Source organism: Sorex fumeus, unplaced genomic scaffold (genome assembly GCF_029834395.1).
Source record: "Sorex fumeus unplaced genomic scaffold, SorFum_2.1 ptg000015l, whole genome shotgun sequence".
NCBI classification, from domain to species: domain Eukaryota; kingdom Metazoa; phylum Chordata; class Mammalia; order Eulipotyphla; family Soricidae; genus Sorex; species Sorex fumeus.
The window spans coordinates 19,715,399-19,739,616 of NW_026606072.1; the positions used below are offsets into that span (position 1 = coordinate 19,715,399).

Below are 24,218 nucleotides of genomic sequence, written 5' to 3' on the forward strand. Positions count from 1 at the left end.
CACGGAGCGGAGCGCCCGTATGATCTGTCCTTCTATTTTGGTTAGAATGATCACAGAGCGCCGAGTTGCAGAAATAACTTCTGGTTCGAGAGTTCATCTTTTTCTCCCGGCTCTCCTAAAGGAAGTCTTCTCTTCCGATCTTGGGCTGCAGAACGGGCTTGAGTCTCCTTCACGGGGGCACTGCCTTCTCTCGACGGGCTCCCGGGAAATCTTGCGTAGGCACCTGGCTGTGGGAGAGTGAGCCTGGGGGCCTGCCATCCTGCCCTCACTCCGCTTGCCCCGGTGCCCATTGTGGTGGCATGGAAGTGCCGGATGGCCTGGCCGTGGTCTTGCTTCTTGCCTCAGGTCTCAGTTGCCTGTTACAGAACTGGTCATGTAGGTGATGCTCACCACCATTCCCCAGAGCTGGGTGCAGGTACACAGGACGGAGAACCACCAAATCAGTGGAACTGCATGTGAGAGACCTAGTTAAGGGCTAGGACCTTGGGCCATCCTTCCTGCATTTGCATTCCTGTGTCACTTGGCTGCTTTGCAGACTCTCTGCCTCAGTTCCTTAGCTGAAATGGGGCTCCACGGCAGTACCTTCCTCGAAGACCTGTGTTCCAGTATCAAAAGCAGCTGAACGAGAGCTTCACATCTCAGGCAGTGGAGGAAGTGATGGCTGCTGAGCTGCAGAAATAGAGCTGGAGGTAAAGCACATGAATGGCCACAGGTTCACTCCGCTGGGCCACGTATGGCCTCCCCAGCACCGCCAGGGGTCACTCCTGATCACAGGGCCAGGAATAGACTTGAGTCCTGCAGGGTGTGGCTCCCCCCAAACCACACCCTTCCAAAAAAAGAACAAAAAGAAAAGTGCTTACTGTTATTGATTTGAAATTTGTACATAAAGCAAGGACTTCAGGTAATGTTGCGACCAAAACCAGATTCTGCTCTGATTCTGATCATTGTCCGGTACCAGCCTTTTGGCAATTCTCTTGCCATCACCTAATAAACACAGTGCCAAGCAACTGGGTTAAAGAGATCGCAGCTGCCTGTTGGTATTTGAAGTGGCAGCTATTTCTGATTTACGGGGGTGAAAGGTCCTGGCATGGCCAACAGTGGCCATGGCCTTCCCGGTTCAGACTGGTGCTGCTGCTTACAGCTGTGACATCAGTTCGGCCAGCGAACAAGCTTTACGTTTAGTGGGTTTTCAGAGGTTCCTCTCTGGAGTTACTATTTTCACTCTCCACTTCTCTTTTGTTGGAAGCAGTTTGAAGTTAAGTTTCTGCTTTAAGATCTACTTCAGTCCTCTTAGTGTGTAGTTGGACAGCTGGTTCTTTTATCCCTTGGTTCCTTAGGAACGTTTTCTGAGAGCCGAGGAGATGGGTTTCCTTGTAGGCAACCAACCCGGTTTGATCCTTGGCACCACGTATGTCCCCTCAATCCTGCCAGAAATGATCCCTGAATGCAGAGCCAGGAGTACAAGTAGGTGTGGCCCAAATCCCCCATGCCTCTCCCCCTGCCCCCCCACCCCCGAAAAGCATCCAAAACCAAACAAAAATTTTCCTTGAGACTGCATGGTTTAGCTGCCAGAACTCCAGCACATTTGTTGGATCCTGTCATTTATTTTGAGTGTTACTTTCAGTGCTCCTGAATATAAGAAAGCTCCTAATGGTTGAATGTCTCTGAGTTTCGTTTCATTTAGAAATATCTATCTATTGTCTATATGTTATTAGAAATATATTATTAGATATTATTAGAAAGATCTATCTATTGCCTATATATTATTCTTCAAAAATATTTCTCTTAGTGTAACATACTTTTCTCTAAGGTTTGGTGGATTTTCCAGATGTGAATTTAAAAGCCTGACTCATTTGACCCAGAAGTGTGGGTGGGTAGGGGCAAGTATCTGATTATTCTTGGATTTTCTCATCTATTTCTTGGCTTCTAGTTGGGATAACTTCTTGACCCAGAGTGGTTCCCCTTTTTATCATTTCTTTGCCCCCCCTGCCCCCTCCCACCCTTCCCCCTGCCCGTTTCTGTAGCCTGTGTGTGTAGCAAATAGATTTCTGTACTGGTGGTTCTGTGCAGTTTCTCCCACATAATGTCTTTATTTGGGGGAAATGCCATACTATATTGGTCATCTTTGGAAATACTCACAGCTAAATATTTTCCATTTCTTATCTTCTGACGGCTTGCAATTTTATAATAATTAATTATGTGAACTTAAAATCCAGTTTGACTAGTTTTTAATACAGAGTTTACAGCAAAAATTTCTCTTGATACCGTGTTGGGCAGAAATCGGCTAATTCTGAAACTCCTTGACTCAGGACTGGAGAGGTAATGCAGGAGTTAAGGTGCATGTCTTTCGTGTGACTGACTCTGCTTCAGTTTTATGCACCACGTAGTTCTCTGAGCAACTCTAGTTATGGTCCTGGCAGTCCCCAAATCTCTGGGGTGGCCACTCGTTTCTTACAAGGCATCCTCAAGCCTTGCGTTGAGCTGATGACGCCCCCTGCCCTTCCCGTACCTCGTGTCTCCTGATCATTGACTGGAAAACCAGAATCTTTGTAATGTGGATTGGAGCAATAGTGCAACAGGAGGGCATTTTGCCATGCTCATGGCCAACCTGGGTTAGATCCCTGGCATCCCATCCGCATTACCGTCAGAAGTAATTCCTGTGCATATCACATCTCTGGATGTGACCCAATTAACTCCCCCCCCCATCTTTGTAATGTGAGATGCAAGTATTCCGAAACAAGTTGCTAAAGAAGTTGAAATTTTAAAAAATGACCTGTGCAAGTAAACAATGCCCATTTTAATTCCTCCCATGAGTCTGTTGAGTAAGCTAACATGAGCATGTCTGATTATGAGAAAGTGATAGACGACAGAGACTGGCTAAGCTTGGGGATGGTTGGAGTGTCTCAATCCTTCTGAAGCAGTTCTCTTCTCTTTCCAAATTCAGAGTGCTTGTGAGATCATGTCTGAGCCAAAGACTAATTATCTCAATAGCTCTTGTTTGTTGCCATGAGTGATATTAAAACAGCGATAGACTTGACGAGGATAAATTCTAAGGGGGTGTGGGTAGCGTTTTCATGAGTATTCAGAATTCATAAGGATTTAAAATCATAAGGATTTTTTACTAAGCTATACCTGAATTAGTGTTTATTCACTTGAAATAAAGTCTGACTCTGGGCCCTCAATTTTAATGGAAACATCCAGCGTTGTGTTCAAATAAGAAGTAAAGAGAAGAAAAGAATCAATGGGGCTTGAGGATGTTCTAGGAGGGATGTGTGTTGGTTAGTTTTAGAAGAAGAAAAGTCTTACCCGACTTTCCACTCAACCTTTCTGCCTTCTGTATACGTTGTTGTCCATCCCCGTTGTTTGGTGGTACTCGGATAATATTGGTGCGATTACCCAAATGGCCCTTATAAAGGTACAGCTAGTCAATATTTCTCTGTCTCAGCTTGTCAACCTCACCTCAGTATTATTTCACGAAACCATGAAATATTGGTAGGTGTGACTGTGCTCCAGTAAAACATTTTAGAAAAAATGGGGGAAAAAACCAACAAGAAGAAAAATAGGCACTGGGGCCAGGAAAAAGGTTCAAAGGGCCTGGGAGCATGCGCTCTGCTTGTAGGAACGTTGATTTTGATTCCTGGACACCCAGCTGCTGAGAGTGACCCCTAGGTGGTTTTTGACCCATGGATCATAGTTTGCTAACTGCTGGGCTGGTAGAACGAGATTTTCCTCTTGAAGAAGATAGGTAGGAGTTCATTGTATTTTACACTGGCACCTGCATTTTGTTTTTGAAGTTGGAAGATAACTTTCAAGAAGGAGACACTATGATCAGTGGCTTTAGTTATAAGAAGGTTGTAAACAGTATTTTGAGGATCTCCAGAAAGTGGATGACAACGAGAGGCTCAAATTATAGGAAGGCAGATACAGTTGGGGGTAAAGAAGAACTTTCTTGTAAGGCTTATTCATCTATCCTGGAATAGGAGATCACAGAGCAGAAGCTGCTGCATCCTACTGTTAGCATCTCTTTTTTGTGAGGCAGTAGGAAGTGGGTGTGACAAACATTGAACCCTGGGCCTCATACACACAAGGCCTGTGTTCTGCCACTGAGCTGCATCTTTGGCCTGTGAGACCATTTTAGAAAGGGCTTTTGTGTTGCGTTGGAAGGTTAAATAGTTGTTAGATTTCTTTCCATTTCCCCTGCTTATCAGTCGGTCGGTTCCTTTAGGTAATCTCTCTTTCCATTACCATCCGTTATTCAAGTCATGATGGTGTTGTGCACGATTTCTTTTCATTTGAACAGTGAAATTCTTTTCTCTCAAACAATGCCCTGTAGAAATCCTAGATGTAAAACAGAAATGACATTACGTTATTTTATTAAACTTACACTTGTTATATGCTTTTGATTATTCTCAATGAAGATAGTGGAGATGTTTTGATTACAACAAAAAATGTTGACTTGTGAATGAGACCTGGCATGCATCTTCCACTCCATTGTATTGTGTTTTGGTTTGGGGGCCACACCCAGTGTTGCTGGGGGCTTTCTCTTTGCTTTATGCTCAGGGGCATTCCTGGTGATGCTTAGGGGGTTGTGTGTGGCGCCACGGAATGGGTTGAACCAGGGTTGGCTGCATGCAAGGTAAGTGCCATGCCCCCGAACATATCCTCCCCCTTCCCACTCTTATTTTTGCATTCTTCACTTTATTTGCTGCTACAGTGTGTTCTTTTCTGCCTCTTTGTTTTGGGGCCACATGTGGCAGCGCTCAGGGGACCATCAAGTACTGGGACCAACTGTAGGCCTTCTACATGCAAAGCATGTGCTCCGTTGAACGATCTCTCTAGCCCCTTATTATTCTTATTTTATGTGACATTAAGGAACAGCATAAGGAAAAGGTTCCAATACAGTCATAGATACAGATGTTGCAGATTTTAAAATAGCTCAATTTTAATCTTTAGTCAGAAGGCAATAGAAGTTTTATTTTTTTTTTTTGAGCCCCACCCCCTTTCCCCCAAAGTGACTCTGGCAACTCAAGGGTGTGTGTGGGTGGTCTCCAGTGTGGCAGCATTTCCAGCACAGTACATTTGCATGTGTTTCCCTTCGTTTAGTCTCTAATCTAAATTCAACTCGAAAAAATTTTTTTTTCTCTAATGCCCAAGTGCCTCTTTAGAACCCACTGTGAGGTGTGGAGGATTGAAAAGCCACTGGTTTACTCTCATACCTGCCAGAGATCTGAGTTGTGCCCAGAGTTGGTAGGTGCTCAGTGACAGACTCCTCAGTATTTTTTTTTTCTTTTTGGGTCACACCTGGCTTTGCACAGGGGTTACTCCTGGCTCATGCACTCAGGAATAACTCCTGGTGGTGCTCGGGGGACCATATGGGGTGCTGGGAATTGAACCCGGCTTGGACGCGTGCAAGTCAAACGCCCTTCCCACTGTGCTATCACTCCAGCCCCCTCCTCAGCATTTCATCTGACAAATGGGCCTGCAAATAGTCCTGCTAGGAGTGATGAGGGTGTAAAACCCGCTGGACACAGCCAGATAGCTGAGGCTATCTGGCTGCCTACGTGGGACTGTGTATATGGCTTGGTGATCGCCACAGGTATGTGGTTCTATGTCCCTCTTTTAGAAATCCCTTGTCACCTTAAGAGAACACACTTTTCGGGCTGGATCAATAGCACAGCGGGTAGGGCATTTGCCTTGAACACAGCCCACCCGGGTTCCATTCCCAGCATCCCATATGGTGTCCGAGCACCACCAGGAGTAATTCCTGAGTGCAGAGCCAGGAGTAACCCCTGTGCATTGCCAGTTGTGACCCAAAAAGCCTCCTCCGCCCCCCCTTCCCCCAAAAGAAAGAGAACACACTCCTAGAATCTGGCCTCAGAATCGCCACCTCCTCACCACCTGAAAGCAGTGGGCTTGTGAGGGACTTGGCACCCAGCCTGTTTGGGTGGCATCTCACCTATCAGCTTCTGAAGAGACAGAGGGGGTTGGAGAGACTCAGTCTTCTCATGTTTATGAGACGTGTTCATCACAGGGTCAGAAACATAGGTAGTGAGCGCACACTCTTGCCTTGTTCGATTTTCATGTCAATCGCCCCCCTCTGTGTCTGTTTCTTTTAGTTATTAGCAGTAAAAGCTATGCAGAGAGAAGGGCTGGAGCACAGACCTTTAGAGCAGCAAGGATATTTGATAGCAAGGAAGCACAGGAGGGCTTGTGCCACCTAGCAACTGATACTAGCATAGGCGAAGGAGAAAATGTACAAGAGTTAAGTGGAGGGGAATGAGTGTTCCTTGATAAAGGGGAGAATACACGGACTCTTTGGTCACCAAAAGTAATTCTAGCTCAGCAATCTGAATTGGGCACAGGGATCCCTGGGGCTTTCAGAGATAGTTCCCTGACCACTTCGATTTGAGGCTTATCTTCAAATGTAAGAAAGTGGGTTAGGGGCTGGAAAGTTCAGTGGGCAAGGAGTTTGGTTCCATCCCCTGCACTGCATATGTTTGATTCCTGGAGCACAGAGCTAGGAGTCAGTCCCGAGCACCTCCAGGTGTGCCCCACCCCGCAAGATAAAAAGAGTGGAGAAAGTGATCTGAATTAGGGTATCAGATGCTGAGTAGGCTCCCAAAGACTCCAGGGCCAGGCCTCAGAGTGGGGCTGTACAAGCCCCCGAGAGGGCTGGGAGGTTCTGGTGAGGAGGTGAATTTTAGTTGAGATTAGATTTTCAGAATGCTGACAGTTCCCTGAGTTTTAACCCAGTCCTCAAACCCAATTTGCATATTAAAGACTTGCTGTGTCTGCTGCCTGAATGTCTGGGGCAGAGGAGAAACAGTTCATCCCCAGCCATGGGTAGAGCTAGGTCTGTGGGGCTATGGCCAGGGCATGTCTCTCTCATCGCATAGGTTAGTAGATCGGTACTAGCTTTTCCTGTCTGTTGGTCAGTTGTGAGGTCCAGGTAAAACTCACAGCTCATGATCCCTTTCTCTCCCTCTGTGTGGTTAAAGAGAACTAAGTCCGGAGGGTCTCATCTGTGAATCTAGAGGAAGGTGGTTTTTTCCTTTTCTTTGTTTTGGAGCCATACCTGTCTGTGCTCAGGGCTTACTCCTGACTCTGCACTCAGAGATCATTCCTGGAGGGGCTCTGGGGATCATATGTGATACTGGGGATCGAACGTATGTCTGTCTGCCTTGTGCTAGGCAGGTACCTTCCCTGCTCTATCCTTCTGGCACACGTGCCCTGGGGATGTTGTTTTTTGAATATTTAGACCACGGTTTTCTTTCTTTCTGGATGCCCCAGTAATTATTGTATTCAGTGGGTAGTGGGTGATGGGGTGACACACTGGTGATACCCAGAAGCTGTCCCTGACTCTGTTCTCTGGAGTGATCCCTGGTGGTCTTGGTGGACCCGTATCAGGGAATCGAACCAGGTTTTGTGGGATGCAAGGCCTTAACCCCTGTATATCTCTCTGGCCTCTGGACAGCACAGTAATTTTTGCAAGTTAATATGGAGGTACTGACTTAGTGAAAGGGCTGATTATTTGAATATTTTGAAGACTCCTATGTATAGATTTGACAGTATATTATGCTTAAGGTAGAGAATTAAAACGATAAGTGCAAAGAATTCATAAATCACCATTTCTAAGGTTTTAGCAGAAGGGCAGTGCTGAAAAATCATTTTATTTAATTCTGGCTGAGAGGCGATGGGAGAGAGGAAGGGAAATGGTGAAATCATTCATATTTTGGTAAAGTAGAATTTTTCTTATGGTTCCAAATAATGCTGTCCAATCTGTGCTCTTAAATGGCTCCCTGCATGATTTTCCACTGATTATTTGTGGACTATTGAACTGCATGTCTGCCGCTGTGACTTTTTATGGCAGAATACTAAGTTTGCTGTTGAGAGAGATTTTTGAAAGCAAAGCTGTTGAAAGCTTTCCTGGCACCTCCTATTTCATTGTCCATAATATTGTTAGAATTACCACACTGTGCTCAAAAATAGCAAATAACCCAAAGCTACCTCTTCTCTCCCCAGGCACTTCTCTTACTTGGTTTTTCATGTGGCTTTTCCCGCTGTCCTCTCAGGCAGCAGAGGGATGAGAGCCAGGCTACATCCACGCTGTATTTTCGGGTACAACATATACCACTGTCACAAGCTAGGTACCAAGGGAAGAGTCAAAATTTCTATCTAATGACGAAAATTAACACCAGGCACACCTTGCCCTCCGCCTGGTCGTGCAAAATCCTTGAGCCATTAGAGCATCTTTCTGTTGCAGCCCACCCATACTACCTCGGGCAAAGAAACATTCTGAGGAGCTCAGTGGTCTGGAGAATTGCTCTGCCAAGGCTGATGTTCCCCATTGTCAGGGGCATGAAAAGCATGTTTACTTCAAGTAAGTGCCACGGGGCCCTTTGACACTTTAAAAATTATGTTTGGGTTCATGGGAGATAGAACAGTGGTTGGGCACTTGCCTGGCACGCAGATGACCCAGGTTCAGTCACCAGCATCACATGTGGTATCCTGACCCCCGCCAGGAGTGAGCCCTGAGCAACAAAATAAATAAATAAAAATTGTGTTGCAGGCTTTCCAGAAACCTCCCACTTGTTTCTTCCTTCCTTCCTTCCTTCCTTCCTTCCTTCCTTCCTTCCTTCCTTCCTTCCTTCCTTCCTCCCTCCCTCCCTCCCTCCCTCCCTCCCTCCCTCCTTCCTTCCTTCCTTCCTTTTCTTTCTTCTCTTTCTCTTTTTTTTGGCTCGCGAGTGTCATGTTATTTGTGACATTTTAGAGTTTGTTTTTACATGCTATGTGATTCCCTTTGTATTAATCTGCTGTTCTCTTCTTACACATCAGATTTGGATCAGTTTCCACCATGCACAGGGCTTTACACCTGTGTCTTTCTTTCTCTTTTCTAAGCTGTATAGTGGTGAGGCAGCCTTTTGGGCCTAGATGAGGGGACACAGGGACACAGCATATAGGAATGTGTCAAAGATGTTGTTTGTGGCAGGGAAATGATACTAAATTTAGTATTGGGCTTAATCTTTTTTTTTATTTTTTAATTTGACTATTTTAGGGACAAGGGTTCCTGGGCAGTGCTGAGGTGGTCCAGGGACCCTACTGACGATTCTTAGCCAACCAGACCTCCAGGCCAAAGGCCCTAAGTGGCAGGGGTTTCTGGGCTAGTCTTGGAAACTCTGGGTTGGGGGCCCTCCTGGACTGAATACTTGAGGGACCAGGTGGTGCTGGGAAAAGCCTGGGTCATGCCCTAACTGCTGTATTATCTCCCATCCCAGTATGTTTTAACTGCCCCTCGGTAGTCAGAATACTTGTTGGATCATAAACTGGTTGTGAATCGGCTTTGCACCATTTGCTTGACTTCATTCCTTTGTCCTTAATGGTTCAGAGCATTGACTCTCATGCTCAGAAGACGGGGCCTCAGCTCCTATTTCTCTCATATACTGTCCATTCTCTGTTCCTCTAAATTGGGCATGATTATACCATGTAAAATGATAAATGCCACACTTCTAGTTGATTCTCTTAAGAAAGTTAAAAGTCCCTTTTATTGAGATGATGTGGTTTCACTGAATTCTTTCAACCTCCTTATCAGTCACTGAGTCACTGAGTATTATAATTACTTGGAAAATAGTGGCTTTGGCAAGATAAAAAATTTTTTTTTAACCCCCTGAGACAGGGATAGCGCAGAGGTCATCAGGGCTTTCTGTATGTGGACTTTAAACTCATGGTTCAGAAATGCTGCAGAGACCTTGCCCTTATTTCTGCGTTCCAGATAGTATGATGGAGAGAGGGTAGAAGACCACTGAGACTATCTCACTATGTCTAGTCACCAGCACTTGACCATGTTGTCATACAGAGTTGTAAAGGCAGTTGTGGAGAATATAATTTTTTCATTCTGAAGCGGACTTCTCTGACGCTACATTTAGCCAGACTTCACATATCTGTGATTTTTTGGGGTCTTTTTTTTTTTTTTTGCCAGTACTAGCGGGATTATGTTCTGCTATGTGTGTCTTTTGATTGCCATGTAGTTTCCTTTCATTCTTGCCTTTGACTTTTCTTTACCGTATAGTTTCTCTTGATTCTTGCATTTGTCTTATAATAGGTCTTCATTCATGGTCTTGAAGTTATTTGGTAGCATGCATATATGGGTGTTCTTTGAACTTTATTAGCACTGTTAGCTGCTTCGCTGGTTCTGTATTTTTCCATTTATATTGTAGCAAGTGAGAATTTGATTCTCACCCCCTCTTCTTGCTGGGCCGTGCTATAACTGTTTATCAGTGTAAGGTTGGACAAACTGCTATTTTATTTTAACTTTGTTTTGTTTTGGGGCCTCACTTGGCCATACTCAGGGCTTACTGAGTATCTGCTCTGCACTCAGGGGTCATTCCTGGTGGTGCTCAGAGGATCATATGGGGTCCTGGGATTTGAACTCAGGTCAGGTATAAGGGCCTTACCTACTGTACTATCTCTCTAGCCCTGAAACTGCTTGTTTAATCTGCACTGGCTTGTCTTGTCAGCCTTTTTGTCTGAATGGGTGTCCAGGCAGAGCTTTGTAATGTGTCAGCACTTATTGTCTGAACACTGGGAACTTCCATCAGAGAAATCTCAAGGGAGGATGCTCTGCCTATTAACAGGAACCAGTTTTAGGTGGTTTCTGTCAGCTAAGAAGTTCCAGGTCGACAGTGCTGGTGTGGATGTGGGGAAAAAGGGACACTCTTTCACTGTTGGTGGGAATGCCCACTAGTCAGCCTTTCTGGAAAACAATATGGACAGTCCTTCAAAAACTAGAAATTGAGCTTCCATGTGATCCTGCAATACCACTTCTGGGAATATATCCCGAGGATGCAAAAAAGCACAGTAGAAATGACATCTGTACCTATATGTTCATTGCAACACTGTTCACAATAGCCAAAATATGGAAACAACCCAAGTGCCCTAGAACAGATGACTGGTTAAAGAAACTTTGGTACATCTACACAATGGAATACTATGCAGCTGTCAGGAGAGATGAAGTCATGAACTTTGCTTATAAATGGATAGACATGGAGAGTATAATGCTAAGTGAAATGAGTAAGAAAGAGAGGGACAGACATAGAAGGACTGCACTCATTTGTGGAGATTAAAACATCATGACATGAGGCTGACACCTAAGGATAGTAGATACACGGGACAGATAGATTGCTCCATAGCTGGAAGCCTGCCTCATGAGCAAAGGGGAGAAGGCAGCTGGAATAGAGAAGGGATCACTAAGAAAAAGATGTCTGGATGAATCGGTTGGGATGGGAGATGTGTGCAGAAAGTGGATAATGGACCAAGCATGATAACCTCTCACTCAGGGTCTGTATCGCAAACCATAATGCCCCAAAATAGAGAGGGATTATGGGGAACCATGTCTGCCATGGAGGCAGGGGGAGGGCTGGAAAGGGGGGTTATACCGGGGATATTGGTGGTGGGGAATGTGCACTGGTGGGGGGGATGGGTGTTTGATCATTGTGTGATTGTAACCTAAACATGAAAACTTGTAACTGTCTCACAGTGATTCAATAAAATTTACTGTCACTATCACTGTCACTGTCCTCCCGTTGTTGAACGATTTGCTCGAGCGGGCCTAGTAACGTCTCCGTTTTGAGACTTGTTGTTACTGTGTTTGGCATATTGAATACATCACGGGTAGCTTGCCAGGCTTTGCCGTGTGGGCGAGATACTCTTGGTAGCTTGCCAGGCTCTCCGAGAGGGGTGGAGGTATCGAACCCGGCTTGGTCAGGCTGGCTGTGCGCAAGGCAAATGCCCCACCGCTGTGCTATTGCTCCAGTCCCAATAAAATTAAAAAAAAAAAAAAAAGAAGTTCCAGGTTGAGAGGAGGGCCCCAAGCAGCCCTAGAGTGCTGGCATGATGTCTTTTGATGTTCTTGAGGTCACTTTCACTAGGAATTTCTCCGGTCCCTCTCTGTTCCCTTTCACCTAGCTAATGCCTAATCTTGGACGGCTCTCTGCAGGAAGTTTTCCTTATCGAAATTCTTACTTGTTAATCCTGTATTGTGTCCCTAAAGTCCTTTGTACATCCTGATTACTATGCTTGACACAATGTTGCCATCGTCCACCACTGTACATGTAGTTTTTACTGCTCTCTGCCAGTCTGGAAGCTCTTTAGTCTCACTTCTCTTCGTGTTCTTGCTGCTTCATTCGTTTGTTCTCGGGCTATACCTGGCATTGCGCTGAGCTTCCTCCTGGGTGTGCACTCAGGGGTCACTTTACTCCTGGCAGTGCTCTGCCTGGGCCATATGGATGCTGAGGATTATGCCTGGGTCAGCCATGTGCAAGGCAAGTGCCCTCCCCGCCAGGCAGTCCTGCCAGCCCTCTGTGTGTACTTACTTTTAGCCTAGCAGTGCCGGCCTTAGTAATGATGTTTAGCAAATAGTGTTTATTTCCTTTTGGTTTTGGATGGAAATAAAAATAACAACTTCAGTTACACAGTGTAAAATGAAGGAATAAATGCTTGATGGTAACTGGAGTATTTCAGTGGCAAAGTAGAAGAATTTTTATTTGTTTTGGAGGTGATACGTGGCAGTGGTTGGGGGCTACTCCAAGCTCGGTGCTCCTGGGGCTGTGTGATGCTGGGCATGGAACCCTGGCCCCCTGCCTGAAAAGCATGCACTCTAGCCCATTGGCATCTCAGGGGCCATTCCTGACTCTGTGCTTAGGGGTTGTCCTCTGCTCAGGGGTTGGTCCTGGGAGTGCTTGGGGGACTATGCAGTAGTGAGGATTGAACCAGCTTGCAAAGCACACACTTAGCTCATTGACCCTCGAAGAGCATCATCATCATTGTTATTAATAATAATTGTTTTATTGGGGGGGTGAATACACCTAGTTGTGCTCATGACTTGCCCTTGTCTGTATGTTCAGGGGTCACTCCTGGCAGTGCTCTGGGACCAAATAAGATGCTAGGGACTAAAAGCAGGGCCTGCCACATGTAAGGCAACCACCTTAACCCCCATACTGTCTCTCTGCCCCCTACCCTTTAAAAAATACTTGCTATACTGGGTGATGGGTTGAATTGAGGTCGACCATGTGCGAGGCAAGTGTGTTAACCCCTGCACTGTAGAGGTAATACCTGCATTGAACCCAAATCTACAAAATATGACAGGTTAGGTTTGTGTTTGGTTATTTTTGCTAGATGGCTTTTTAAACCCTGAGGGTATTTTTGCTAGAGAGATTTTCAAATCTTTGTGATTGAATTTCACAAAGAGATCATTTGCTGAAGCTTAATGCTACCTTAAAAAATATTTTAGAACCAGGTAAGGACAACGATTCATTTTTAAGTCACTGATTAAACTCTTACCTGTTCCATCCGGGAAAGCTGGAGATTGTGTGGCAGTTTGTGTAAATGCTCTTGGGATGATGTCCGCATGGTCACAACCGAGAACACTGTAGGAGACATTGAGAGGCCATGTTTGCCGGTGTCGGCTCTAGGTACAAATGTTTCTTTCCATATTGTCACACTTGTTCTCCCACACTCTGTTTGAAGCAGCTCTACAACATGACAGGGAACAAAAATTCTCCCTGTTTTGTAAACAAAACTTCATTTTATTTTATAAACATAAAATGTTTGATGTTTTGTATTGTTGTTGTTCTTTTTCTTCTTTTTTCTCCTCCCCCTCCTCTTCCTCCTTCTCCTCTCTTTCATCTCCTCCTCCCCTCCTTCACCTCGTCCTCCTCCACCTCCTTCTCCTCCTCCTCCTCCTCTTTCATCTCCTCCTTCTCCTCTTCCTCCTCCTCCTCCTCCCTCCTCCTCCACCTCCTCCTCCTCCTCCTCCTCCTCCTCCTCCTCCTTCTCCTCCTCCTCCTCCTCCTCCTCCTCCGTCATGTCCCTTGGGGATAGCACCCTTTCCAGCATTCTGAGGGAGTTGTTATGATTCACTGTGAATGTTTTCAGTGACAAACACTAGCAGAAGGAGACCCCAGTTCTGAGGTAGGTGGCATCCGGGGTTGGTGTCTGTCAGTCTAGAGGAGTGACTGAAGTCAAATGACAGGCATGGCCCAGCCCACTCAGCACTGAAGCCCGCAGGCCCAGCTTCTCCTTAAGTCCCCCTAGCCCTGCCTCTTGGTCTCAGCCCCATTACTTTGGCTAGATTGCTAGAAAATTCTGACCCTTCATTAAGTTTGTTTGGAAGTAGCCGACCCACACACGGACCTCCTCAGAGCGTCCCTCCCTCCCTGCCCGCTTCTTGTCACCCCAATGCTACCCTGGCTTCGTGTACTCCGAGAGTTGGTGTGACTCTGTAAGCCGTTGGTTTTTCTGTCACATCCATGGTTGCCGAGGAGATGACAAGGTCACACGGGTGTCACCGTGTTATAGAGCAGGATGAGAAATGGCACAGCCCGTGACGTATTGACAAAACCAGCTCTTCTGAGAAAGTGGTATGCTTTTATATCCTCTTGAGGACACTGAAATCAGTTATATCTTGAAATCCATACATTTTTGGGACTGTGACCATGGGCTCAATAATATTCTCTACCCTCTTGTTGAAGATTATTTTTTTTCTGCTTTATTTTCATGCTTACCATTGACATTTCGTAGGGAAAACAACAATAAACTGTAAGTAATCATATTTCAAATTGAGTGTGTTCTTATTCTTTTTCTGGAAGATCCATTTCTTTCCTGAAAGGCCTGTTTGAACAGATTTTAACTGATCTGTGACTTGCCTTTCCTGGCATCTGCTTTTTGTACTTTCACCAGATGAGGCAGCAATGAGGAGGCTGTCCTGAAGATGACTGCAGTTGGAATAATATTCTTTAGTTCTTTAGGAAAGTAGAGATGTCGATCTGTGAATGTCGATGCAGAGGCCACCGAGGGTAGAGACCCTTCTTTTAACTGAAAATCATGCACAAATCTGTCATGGTAAGCTGTGCATTATGCGTCCTGGGTTTGTAGTTAAAGTGTTTAGAAACATTTATAGTCATTTAATTGAAGGACAGTTTAAGAACAAAGCATTTTTAAAGTGATGGAGAGATTGTGTGGTGGGTAGGGTTCTTGCCTTGTGCACATTCAACCTGGGTTTGATCCCCAACACCACATGCAGTTCTTGAGCTCTGCCAGGAATAATCTCTGGACACAGAGTCAGGAGTGAGCCCTGAGCACCGCCAGGTGTGTCCCCTACAAAACAAACAAACCAAATCTCTCTTAGTAATTTTATTTTTTTCTAAATGTAGCATCCATCACGGCAGAGCCTGGCAAGCTCCCCGTGACGTACTCGATATGTCAAACACAGTAACAACAAGTCTCATGATGGAGACGTTACTGGGCCCGCTCGAGCAAATTGATGAACAACGGGAGGACTGTGACCGTGAGCATCCATACAGAGAAAATATGGAATAAAGAAAGTTATGAACAAGGAAGAATAAGGAAATTTGAAATCGTATAGGACGGCTGGAGATGTGGCTTAGTCATAGGGCATATGTCTTCCATATATGAGAGCCATTGGGTTTGATCCCAGCACCGCTCAATCAATCAATAAAATTTATTACCAGTTCTTTTATCATGAGCAGGGGAGGTTTGCTTATGCTTCTAAATATGTCATTATAATAAACTCTCTTTAGTATGAAGAGGCTATTTATGAGAACTTTATTACTAGAAAAATAGACTTTCGGGTCATAAGACTGTTACTCATTTTGAGGTAGGATGGTCAGAGAAAGGGAGTATTTGTAAGGGTTAAAGGTAGAACAAGAGAACAAGATCATCATAAGACTAGTTAGAAGAAATTACACGTTGATAGTTTTCAGGATGAGTTTTATATTCCCAATAATAGTACGTGTACATTTGGGAAGGAGTGGAAAACAGATGTTTAGTAATTGGAGGAAACACATTTCTCACCTTAGGAAGAGTTGCTCTCTGAAGACAAAGTCGAGGGGTCATTCATGACACTAGGGATGCTGACTCTTTAAAAGTAATATTGTGGGATCGAAGAGATAGCATAGGGGTTAAGGCATTGCCTTGAATGCAGCCAACCATTATTCTATACCTGGCACCAGGTATATTTCCCTGCACACCACCAGGAGGGATCCCTGAGGAGAGCCAGAAATATGCCCTGAGCACCTTTGTTGTGCCCTTCCCCCAGTAGAAATAAATAAAAGTGACTCTTGTTCTCCGCTGGTTAAGAGGTTAGTGGGCTGAGAGACACGCCCATGTCTTTAAACAAATTAGGGCCTATTTCTACTTCCCGTAAAAAGACCGGAGTTGCAGGAATAGCAGCCCCCTGTTATTTGTGTCTCACTCATCTCTTGGTAAGATAGCAATGACCCCACTGTTATTTGTGTCTTTGTCATCTCTTGGTTCCATTTCGTGGGTCCGGTATTCTCACAGTACCTCCAAATCCAAGTTCCTGGGACTATGGAAAGCTATGGTTGTATTCTGGAATAGTAAGGTAGAAAGGAAGAAAGGCAGAACAAGAAACCTGTCTTCGAGCCGTTTCCTGTTATGAATGCATCAACCAGTTAACCTCTCATTATTAGAAAGGTTAGTCATGTGACAGCTTCCGGTCCCACAGAAGGTTGACACATACAGTCTTTTACTCTTGGTGACATACATTCAGATGGTTATTTGGGGGAAAGTGGTAGTTGCAGCGTACCAGCAAGGTGATTACATAATTTCAGTATGTAAATGTGAACTTTTGGAGTGATTTCCAAAAGATGGAAATGAAGAACGAATTATGTCTTAATTCTAAGGAGGCCAGTGGCATTGCCATGTTAGTCATTTCATTTAAAGTAAACCCCAGAGTGTTAAAATAATAGTGACCTCTTGTAATTAAAAAATCCCCCTACAATTAAGTTATCGGATAATCAGCGAACAATCTTACCAGTAAATACTTGGAACTTTTTGAAAATTTAGGTAAGTTGAAGAATTTCACCCCACAAATTAATTTTCTTTTGTTTGTATGTTTGTTTTTTTGAGCATGCTCAGCTTATTCCTGGCTCTGCACTCAGGGATCACTCATGGCGAGACTCAGGGGCCCGTATAGGGTGCTGGAGATTGAACTCATGTCCAAGTACCCTGGTCTGCTGTACTACTGCTCCAGCCTCAATAAAATTTTATTGAGTTTGTTTTTTTCCCCCCAGTTGCTTTCATACTGAATTTTAATTTTGGATGTCCATGCATATAACCTTTGCTTTTAAGTCCTTCTCTACCACGGTCCTTTAGTTATAGAGTTCAATTTCTGGTGACCGTCTGCAGAGGCAGGAGCCTTTTGCAGAACCAGCCTTGTGTAGGAGTTTTTGGCTTGCTGAAGTAGTCATCTTTGGGAACCTTGGGTCACCATGGAAATTAGGGACCCGGTAACTCCACTTCCTTGACACAACATGACAACACAGACAACTGTGGTAGCAGAGATTTGTGCCATTATAAACTCCACAGATAAACCATAATAGTAAAGTAGAACTTTATAAAGTTAGGGCTATTTTGACTATGTACCAATTTAATGTGCTAAAAATATTCATTCCAGTTGAAGAAATCAATACTTGTGTTTGGTAGGCATGATTTTGTGAGTGGGCCGGAGATTTAGGAATCTGACCCTCCTGTGGGAATGAGAAGTTGCGAATCCCAATTTAAAAACTGTTGTTGATACTCTGAGATGAAGTTGCCTCTTAGTCTTCTCTTGTAATTCAGCCCCCAATTTTTTCACTATATAACAAACTTTCCCTTTTGTAAAGATTGCTTTCCTTTCTGGTATCAGGATTGTAGATGCTATCACCTGCTAGGAGTCGAACCAAAGAAAGCTTATAAAGTACATCATTAACATTTAACATTAGAGCAGGATTTAAAAGAAGGGAAATTAAACCATACCTGTTAATCACATTCTCTAAATGATGCAGTTGAATAGAAAGATGAAGTATCTGCTTTGTAGACCCATTTTATGACACTGCACTGCACCCCTTATTAAACCCTGCCTTACTTGAACTGACCTAGAATAAGCAGAAAGGAGGAAAAAAATTAGAACACTCGCTTGTGGATGTTAAAAGAAAGCATTTTGTTTTTTTTTTAAAGAGGAAGTAGTACGCGAGGGGAGAGGAGGAAAATCAATTCTGTGGAACAAACATTTGCTTGTACTCTCTAATTCTTATTTTAATCTTGTAGAGAATGTCTGAATGTATCCAGATCTCATTTGCTGTATGTAGAATTGGCATTCACACGGTAAGCAATGTATATTTTTGCAGTACCAAATGTCATGAAGTTATAAGTGGAAAACTCAGCACTGGAGAGCTAGTGAGCTATGGAAATTGTTCTGAACTGCTGATGGGAACATAGATTTATACAGCCACTTTGGAAAAAACAAAACAGTTTAAGGCCAGTATATTCTTTAGGTGAGCAAATGCACCCCTATATATACACCTTAGAGAAATTGTGTAATTGTAAAGAGATTTTTGCCTGGCAGATTCTCAGCAGAAGCACTCGTAAAAACAAAACAACAGAAAGAATGCAGAGGTCCTTCAGTAACATATTTGATTAGTACATTGTAGAAGTTTAATTAATTTCATAGAAAACAGTACAACATCTAAAATATGTGAACTAAAAATAATACATTTGAACTATGGCCATGCAATATACAAAGAGTCTGTCGCCGAAACATAATGGTGACTGAAGAAAACAAGTCACAGAAAATGCGCGCAGTCTCATTTCATGTCTAGAAAGGGCAACAACAGCCAAAGTGGTAGTATGTTATTTGCAGGTTACATATGTTGGTAGATAAACTATATGTAGAAAGCCTTACTTTGGACTGGTAGCTGCTCTTGGCGGCAGTTCTCAGCAGGGCATGATTTTATGCTCTGGGTGCGTGGCAGTGTCTGCAGACAGTTTTGCTTAATTGACCTGATGAGGAGGGCGATTTGCAGCCTGGGTGAGGCCAGGGCTGTTGCTCATTGTTGAGCGAAGCACTGACTAAGCAGCTAAACAGTAGTGCTGGAGGTTGAGAAACCGACTTCTGTAGAAAATGAGAGAAGTAGCACTTTTTCTTTTTCGGTTTTTTGTCATTTATTTTGAAACAATTATTATTATTATTATTAAGGTAAAGGCCCTCCCGTTGATCGTCGATTTGCTCGAGTGGGCCCAGTAACGTCTCCATTGGAGACTTTTGTTGTTACTGTGTCTGGCATATCGAATACTCTCGGTAGCTTGCCGGGCTCTCCGAGAGGGGCGGAGGAATCGAACTTGGGTCGGCCATGTTGGCCGCTTCTAAGGCGAACGCCCTACCGCTGTGCTATCGCTTATTTAGTTTTGGGGCCATCTCTGTTTGTGTTCAGGGCTTACTCCTGGCTCTGAACTCAGAAGTCACTCCTGTTGATGCTCAGGACACCTCTGGGATGCCGGGAATTGAATCTAGGTTGGTCATGTGCAAGGCAAGCACCTCACCCACTGTCCTATATCTTTCTGGCCCCCTGGCATGTATTTTTAATGCTGAGAGATCAGGGTCAAGGAGTTGGCTTTCATGGAAGAATATTCATTTGTGTGCACAAAAATTTAGAACACCAAGAATGCTACGGACTTGGGAGTCTAGGACCCAAACGCTGATTTTCAGTTCCTTGAGGGCAGAAACCTGGGCCTGTTTCAACCTTTGTGACTTAACCTGCACCATAGCTGGCGCTTTGCACTTACTCATCAACTGTAGCCTCAGTAACATCAGAGTAGAGCCCGCACAGTTCTGTTTATCTTCATCTGATTTTAAGAAAAGAATTTATTCCCTCTGTCACCTTTGCTTCTTGCTGCTTGTCTCAGCTGTGTATCGTAAAATATATATGTATGTAAGTCTCTCATACTTCCTCAGAATTCTGACTTTGTATCATTTCCAATCTCAAACATAAAACTAAATATAGTACTATTTGTCCCCAGTGAGACAGATAGGTTCTTGAGGAACTAGACATGTGATGCTACTCTGAATAGTTTTGAGGGGTCCTTTGAGAAGCAGATGCCAAATGGGGATGTCTGTTGTCTGCCAGTGGCGACTTGGGGGAAATGTTCATGAAAGATAAAGAGGGTGGGAACAGGATGGATCTAACGAAGAGAAGAAAAAAGGGGGGGGGGGTGAGGAATGGAGGGAAGCCGAACTCTGGACCGCACCATGGTTCAGAGAAAGGCATCTTGTTTGGGCTGATGCAGCCTGCCTGAGCAAAGTTGCCTGTTGGAAAAGTCCCAGGACCTCTGCGTGCCCAGGCGCAGGTTGGCATAGGCTTAGCACAAGTGTGGCCTCAGCATGAAGGCCGTGGTGAACCCAGTGATGAGGCAGTGCCAGCTGTCAGTCAGCTGTAACTTTGCACAGGTGATCGAAGGGTCACTCTCTCAAGGAGGCCAGACGGCTGGGCATTCACAGCTAGGAGTCCTGGGAGCCTGGAGGTTGGGAATTGTGAGCACTTCTTGGAATACGGAGCAACTAACTTGGGTCTGGAAGCTTGCAGGCATTCAGCCTGCATACAGGGAAGAAACTCTGGCTGTGGAGTAATTCTTAAGCAGATAAAGTTTCTCCTTCCGCAGGGTGTGCTGAGAGCTGACCTTCTCTCCCATTCGTGTGTGGGTGCTCTGAGGGCAGTGCGGTGGGGGCTTTGGGAGATAAGTAGCTCTAGATCTGGTTTGGTCCCTGGGATGGGTTTAGTGTCTTTCTGAGAAGATGCTCCACCAGACCCACTTCCTTTGCCCTGCCTCCTCTCACCCTACGAGAGGTCACTCTGAGGAGATGATTTCTCTGTGTCGTATGAGGACAGGTAGGTTTGTGTAAGTTGGGAAGAGCACCCTTCCCAGCACCCTATGTTGTCAGCACCTCAGCGTCCAGAAACTGGGAGAAATTCATTTCTATACAATTCTTGGGTATTTTGTGAAGACAGGTGAGGGGGAAATCTTGTGAATTCCAGACAAAGAACTTAAGTTTGGGAAGCTCATATCAGTATCTGTTTGGATGTTCTAAGTAAATCAGAAAGGAGAGGACCATTTGAAAAGGTTAGTATGAGCTTATAAAACAAGGAAAAATAGTGGTAGGTAGTTCGTCTGACTTCTTTGTTTGTTTAAATTCAGTATTTGGGCCACACCCGCCTGTGCTCAAGACTTATTCCGGGCTCAGGGATTACTCCTGGTAGTTTTCAGGGGACGGTATGGATGTGAGGGATCCTCCTGGGACAGCCGTGTGCAAGGCAAACCTCCTGCCTGCTGTGCTATCTCTCTTGCCCTGGATTTTATTTTTATGCGCTTTTAATTATTGCCAAATTGCAACTGACTAAGCACTTAAAAAAAAAAAAGGATATAAAAGCTGACTTTTTTTTTTTTAACGCACCGGGATTCTATAATCTGAAACAAGCAAGGCCAAAATAGAATATATACAGGAAGGGTGTGCTGAAAACAAACATGTTTCAAAGTAAATGTGTTGTTATACAGTTGTATGCGTGCTGGACCCTTAGCATAAAAACATTTAGGAAAAAAAACATGACTCAGAGACAACAAAGGATATCCTACACAAGCCAGCCACCCTTCTCCCCAGTGTTTGGAGTAGACAGAACTTTCCGTTGGTAAGGAAATGATGGTGATGTTGATGCTTTCACTTAGGCAGACGGAGAAAAGAAATTCTGCCTCACTCTTTTGGACAGAAAACATAAGTCCCAGGTAGAGGAACTTGCACATTTTCAGAGCTGAGGTTTTTTTAGCAGAGTGAAACAATTGAGTCCTTACGCCCAAACCTGCACCGCTGTTTGGGAGCTGGTTCTCTTTCTTGTGCTCAGGAGATAGTCTGTGAGTTCCTTTGGTTGTAGTGTTGTGGTGCATTACAAAGAAGTAATTGAACTTTGGAAACAAAAGGAGCCCTGTTATGTGGCCCTTCGATACTATTTGGGGGTACTGGACAGTGCTCACTTGCTTCTGGTCAGGAGGAAGAGGGGGAAGTAAGCTCGGGCCAAGAGTTGCCATTACAATTGTGGGTCTGTGGATGTGTAAAATCTTGGCAGTGGAGGGAGATTGTCCTTGAGAACAGGATCCTGGAAGAAACCTCTGTGGTTGTGGACTAATGCTGGGCCCAGAAGCACGTAGGCACAAAGCAGGACTTTCCTGTGGGATGGGAGGGAGAGTACCTGCCTTCGCCTCCAAACTTCTGAGTTGGGGACTATAACCATCAGAGGCAGAGGCGCAAAGTCCTGGCGAGAAGGAGGATAGGGGTTGGAGTATTCACTCGAGCCTCAGACAGCCTTCCTGTCCCACTGTGAATCCCCCCTTGGCCCAAGCTGAAAGCTGGGAGGCCTGTGCTGTGAAGTCATGCCTCCCGACGAGACGATTGGTTCTAAGATCCACGGGGAGAGAAAAATGGGCAGTAACAGTCCTGTAGCATGCAGGAGGAGCAAGGTGGTTCTGAAGTTCTGAAATTTGCTAGTTTGTCTAAAAGTTCTGTAAACGTATTTTTCTGCCTTTGCAGAAAAGCCTCAAGTATTTTCCTCGCAGAGAAAAGTGAGGCCCTGTTTCGAGCAGGATCAGGATCTGGATCCTCAGGTAGTCACTCCGCAGCGGGCATTGTCGCACTTGCCCACAGGGCCATGTGTAGACTGGAGAGGTGCAGCGACAGGTCCCCCTTTTATGCACCTGGTGAAGGAGCAGAAAATGTAACAGGAGGGCCCACTCCGTGCGGTTTGACTGTGCTGGCTTTCGAGTGGATCAGTAAAAAGAGACTTTATTGGCCAAGAGGAAAAATCTAATGTTTCATTTACAGATATCGAATGACTCTTATTGTCCACAGACACTTGCACACGTGTGGTTAGAATTGTTCTTTTTGATTCTGCTTCGAAGTGTGTAGTGGGGGTTAACTGGTTTATAAGGGGGCTTGAGAAATAGCACAGTGTAGTAGGGCGCAGGCGTACCTTGCATGTCATTGACCTGGGTTTGTTCCTCGACACTGCATTGGGTTCCCGGGTGTTCCTAGGAGTGATCCCTGAGCATAGAGTCAGGGATGAGCCCTGAGCATCCCAGTTATGGTCCTCCAAAACAAAAGCAAAACAAACAAACAAAAAAGCACCTCTGAAGGTAGGATGTGACCTTTAATGAACAAAGCAGTATTTTCAAGTATGGCAAGACTTTCTTACCACTTTTCTTGGCAAGGGAATTTAAAGTTGTCTTTAAAAAGCTGATTTTCTTTTTCTTTTCTGTTTTGGGTCACACCTATTGGTACTCAGGAGCAGCTCATGGCTCTGCAGTCCAGGGATCATTCTCAGCCAGGTTTGGGGACCATGGGACACGGGGGATCAAACCCAGGCACACACAGCAGCACACCAGCTCTATCCCATTAAGCTGTCTTTCCAAGTCCCTGAAGTTTCATAGTTGAGAACCTGTTGAGAGTCATAGTTGCCGACTCAATGTCTGTTTATGCAAGGAACCAGTTCCACCCTGAAATATGTGAGATGGATGGGACAGCATGTTATGTTTTGGTCTCCTTGACTTCAGAGCCCTCAGAAGTGTGAGATAAAATCTGTTTGGTTTAGGTGCTTTTCGTCTGTGGAATGTGTCCCTGTGTCTCCCCAGATGGGCACTCTTGTGCCGCGCCCTGCAGGCCGCCCTACAACTCTACTTCGGCAGCCTTCCCTTCGCTTCTTGGCTCTGTCCACTTCTGAAGCAGCAGCGCAGCCTGTTCCCAACCCTCTGCACTCCCCACCCTGCCTCCCTGCCTCCTGCCTTTGCTTTCTTGCTCAGTCAGTAACGCGGCTCAAGCCTCAGCTCTTCCTTGCAAGCTTCATCTTATCAATCTCTGAGTGCCGAGACTACCCCTTCCATGTCACTCTGTTTTTTTTTTCTTTTTGGGTCACAGCTGGTGATGCACAGGGGTTACTCCTGGCTTTGTACTCAGGAATTACTCCTGGGGGACCATATGGAATGCTGGGAATTGAACCCAGGTCGGCCGTGCGCAAGGTAAACACGCCCTACCTGCTATGCTATTGCTACAGTCCTTGTCACTCTCTTCTTTTTCCCAGTCTTGACTCCACTGAAAACTTCTTAGTAGCTTGCCTTTCTTCTTAAAGTCCAGCCATCTCTGCTCGTTTTTGGTTGAGGTGTGGGTGTGCTCTTTTTTGATAAGAAACATTACTTATTTATTGAATCACTGTGAGATAGAGAGTTACAAAGATGTTCATGGTCGGGTTTCAGTCATACAGTGTTCCAACGTCCAACCCACCACCTCTATATATTTCCCACCACCAGTGTCCCCAGTGTCCCTCTCCGCA

General features: G+C 44.9%; 1 protein-coding gene across 2 annotated transcripts in view; it reads left to right on the forward strand.

Annotated features, from left to right (window-relative positions):
• ARL15 (ADP ribosylation factor like GTPase 15) overlaps nt 1–24,218 on the forward strand; it is a 450,742-nt gene that overhangs the window by 21,090 nt on the left and 405,434 nt on the right. The window contains exons 2-3 of one of the 2 annotated variants that reach the window (XM_056112168.1): nt 14,575–14,592; nt 18,124–18,180. The exons of the other annotated variant lie outside the window; for it this stretch is intronic. Coding sequence (XP_055968143.1) covers nt 18,127–18,180 — 54 coding nt within the window. The 5' untranslated portion in view covers nt 14,575–14,592; nt 18,124–18,126. The remainder of the gene's footprint in view (nt 1–14,574; nt 14,593–18,123; nt 18,181–24,218) is intronic. 2 annotated transcript variants of the gene reach the window in all.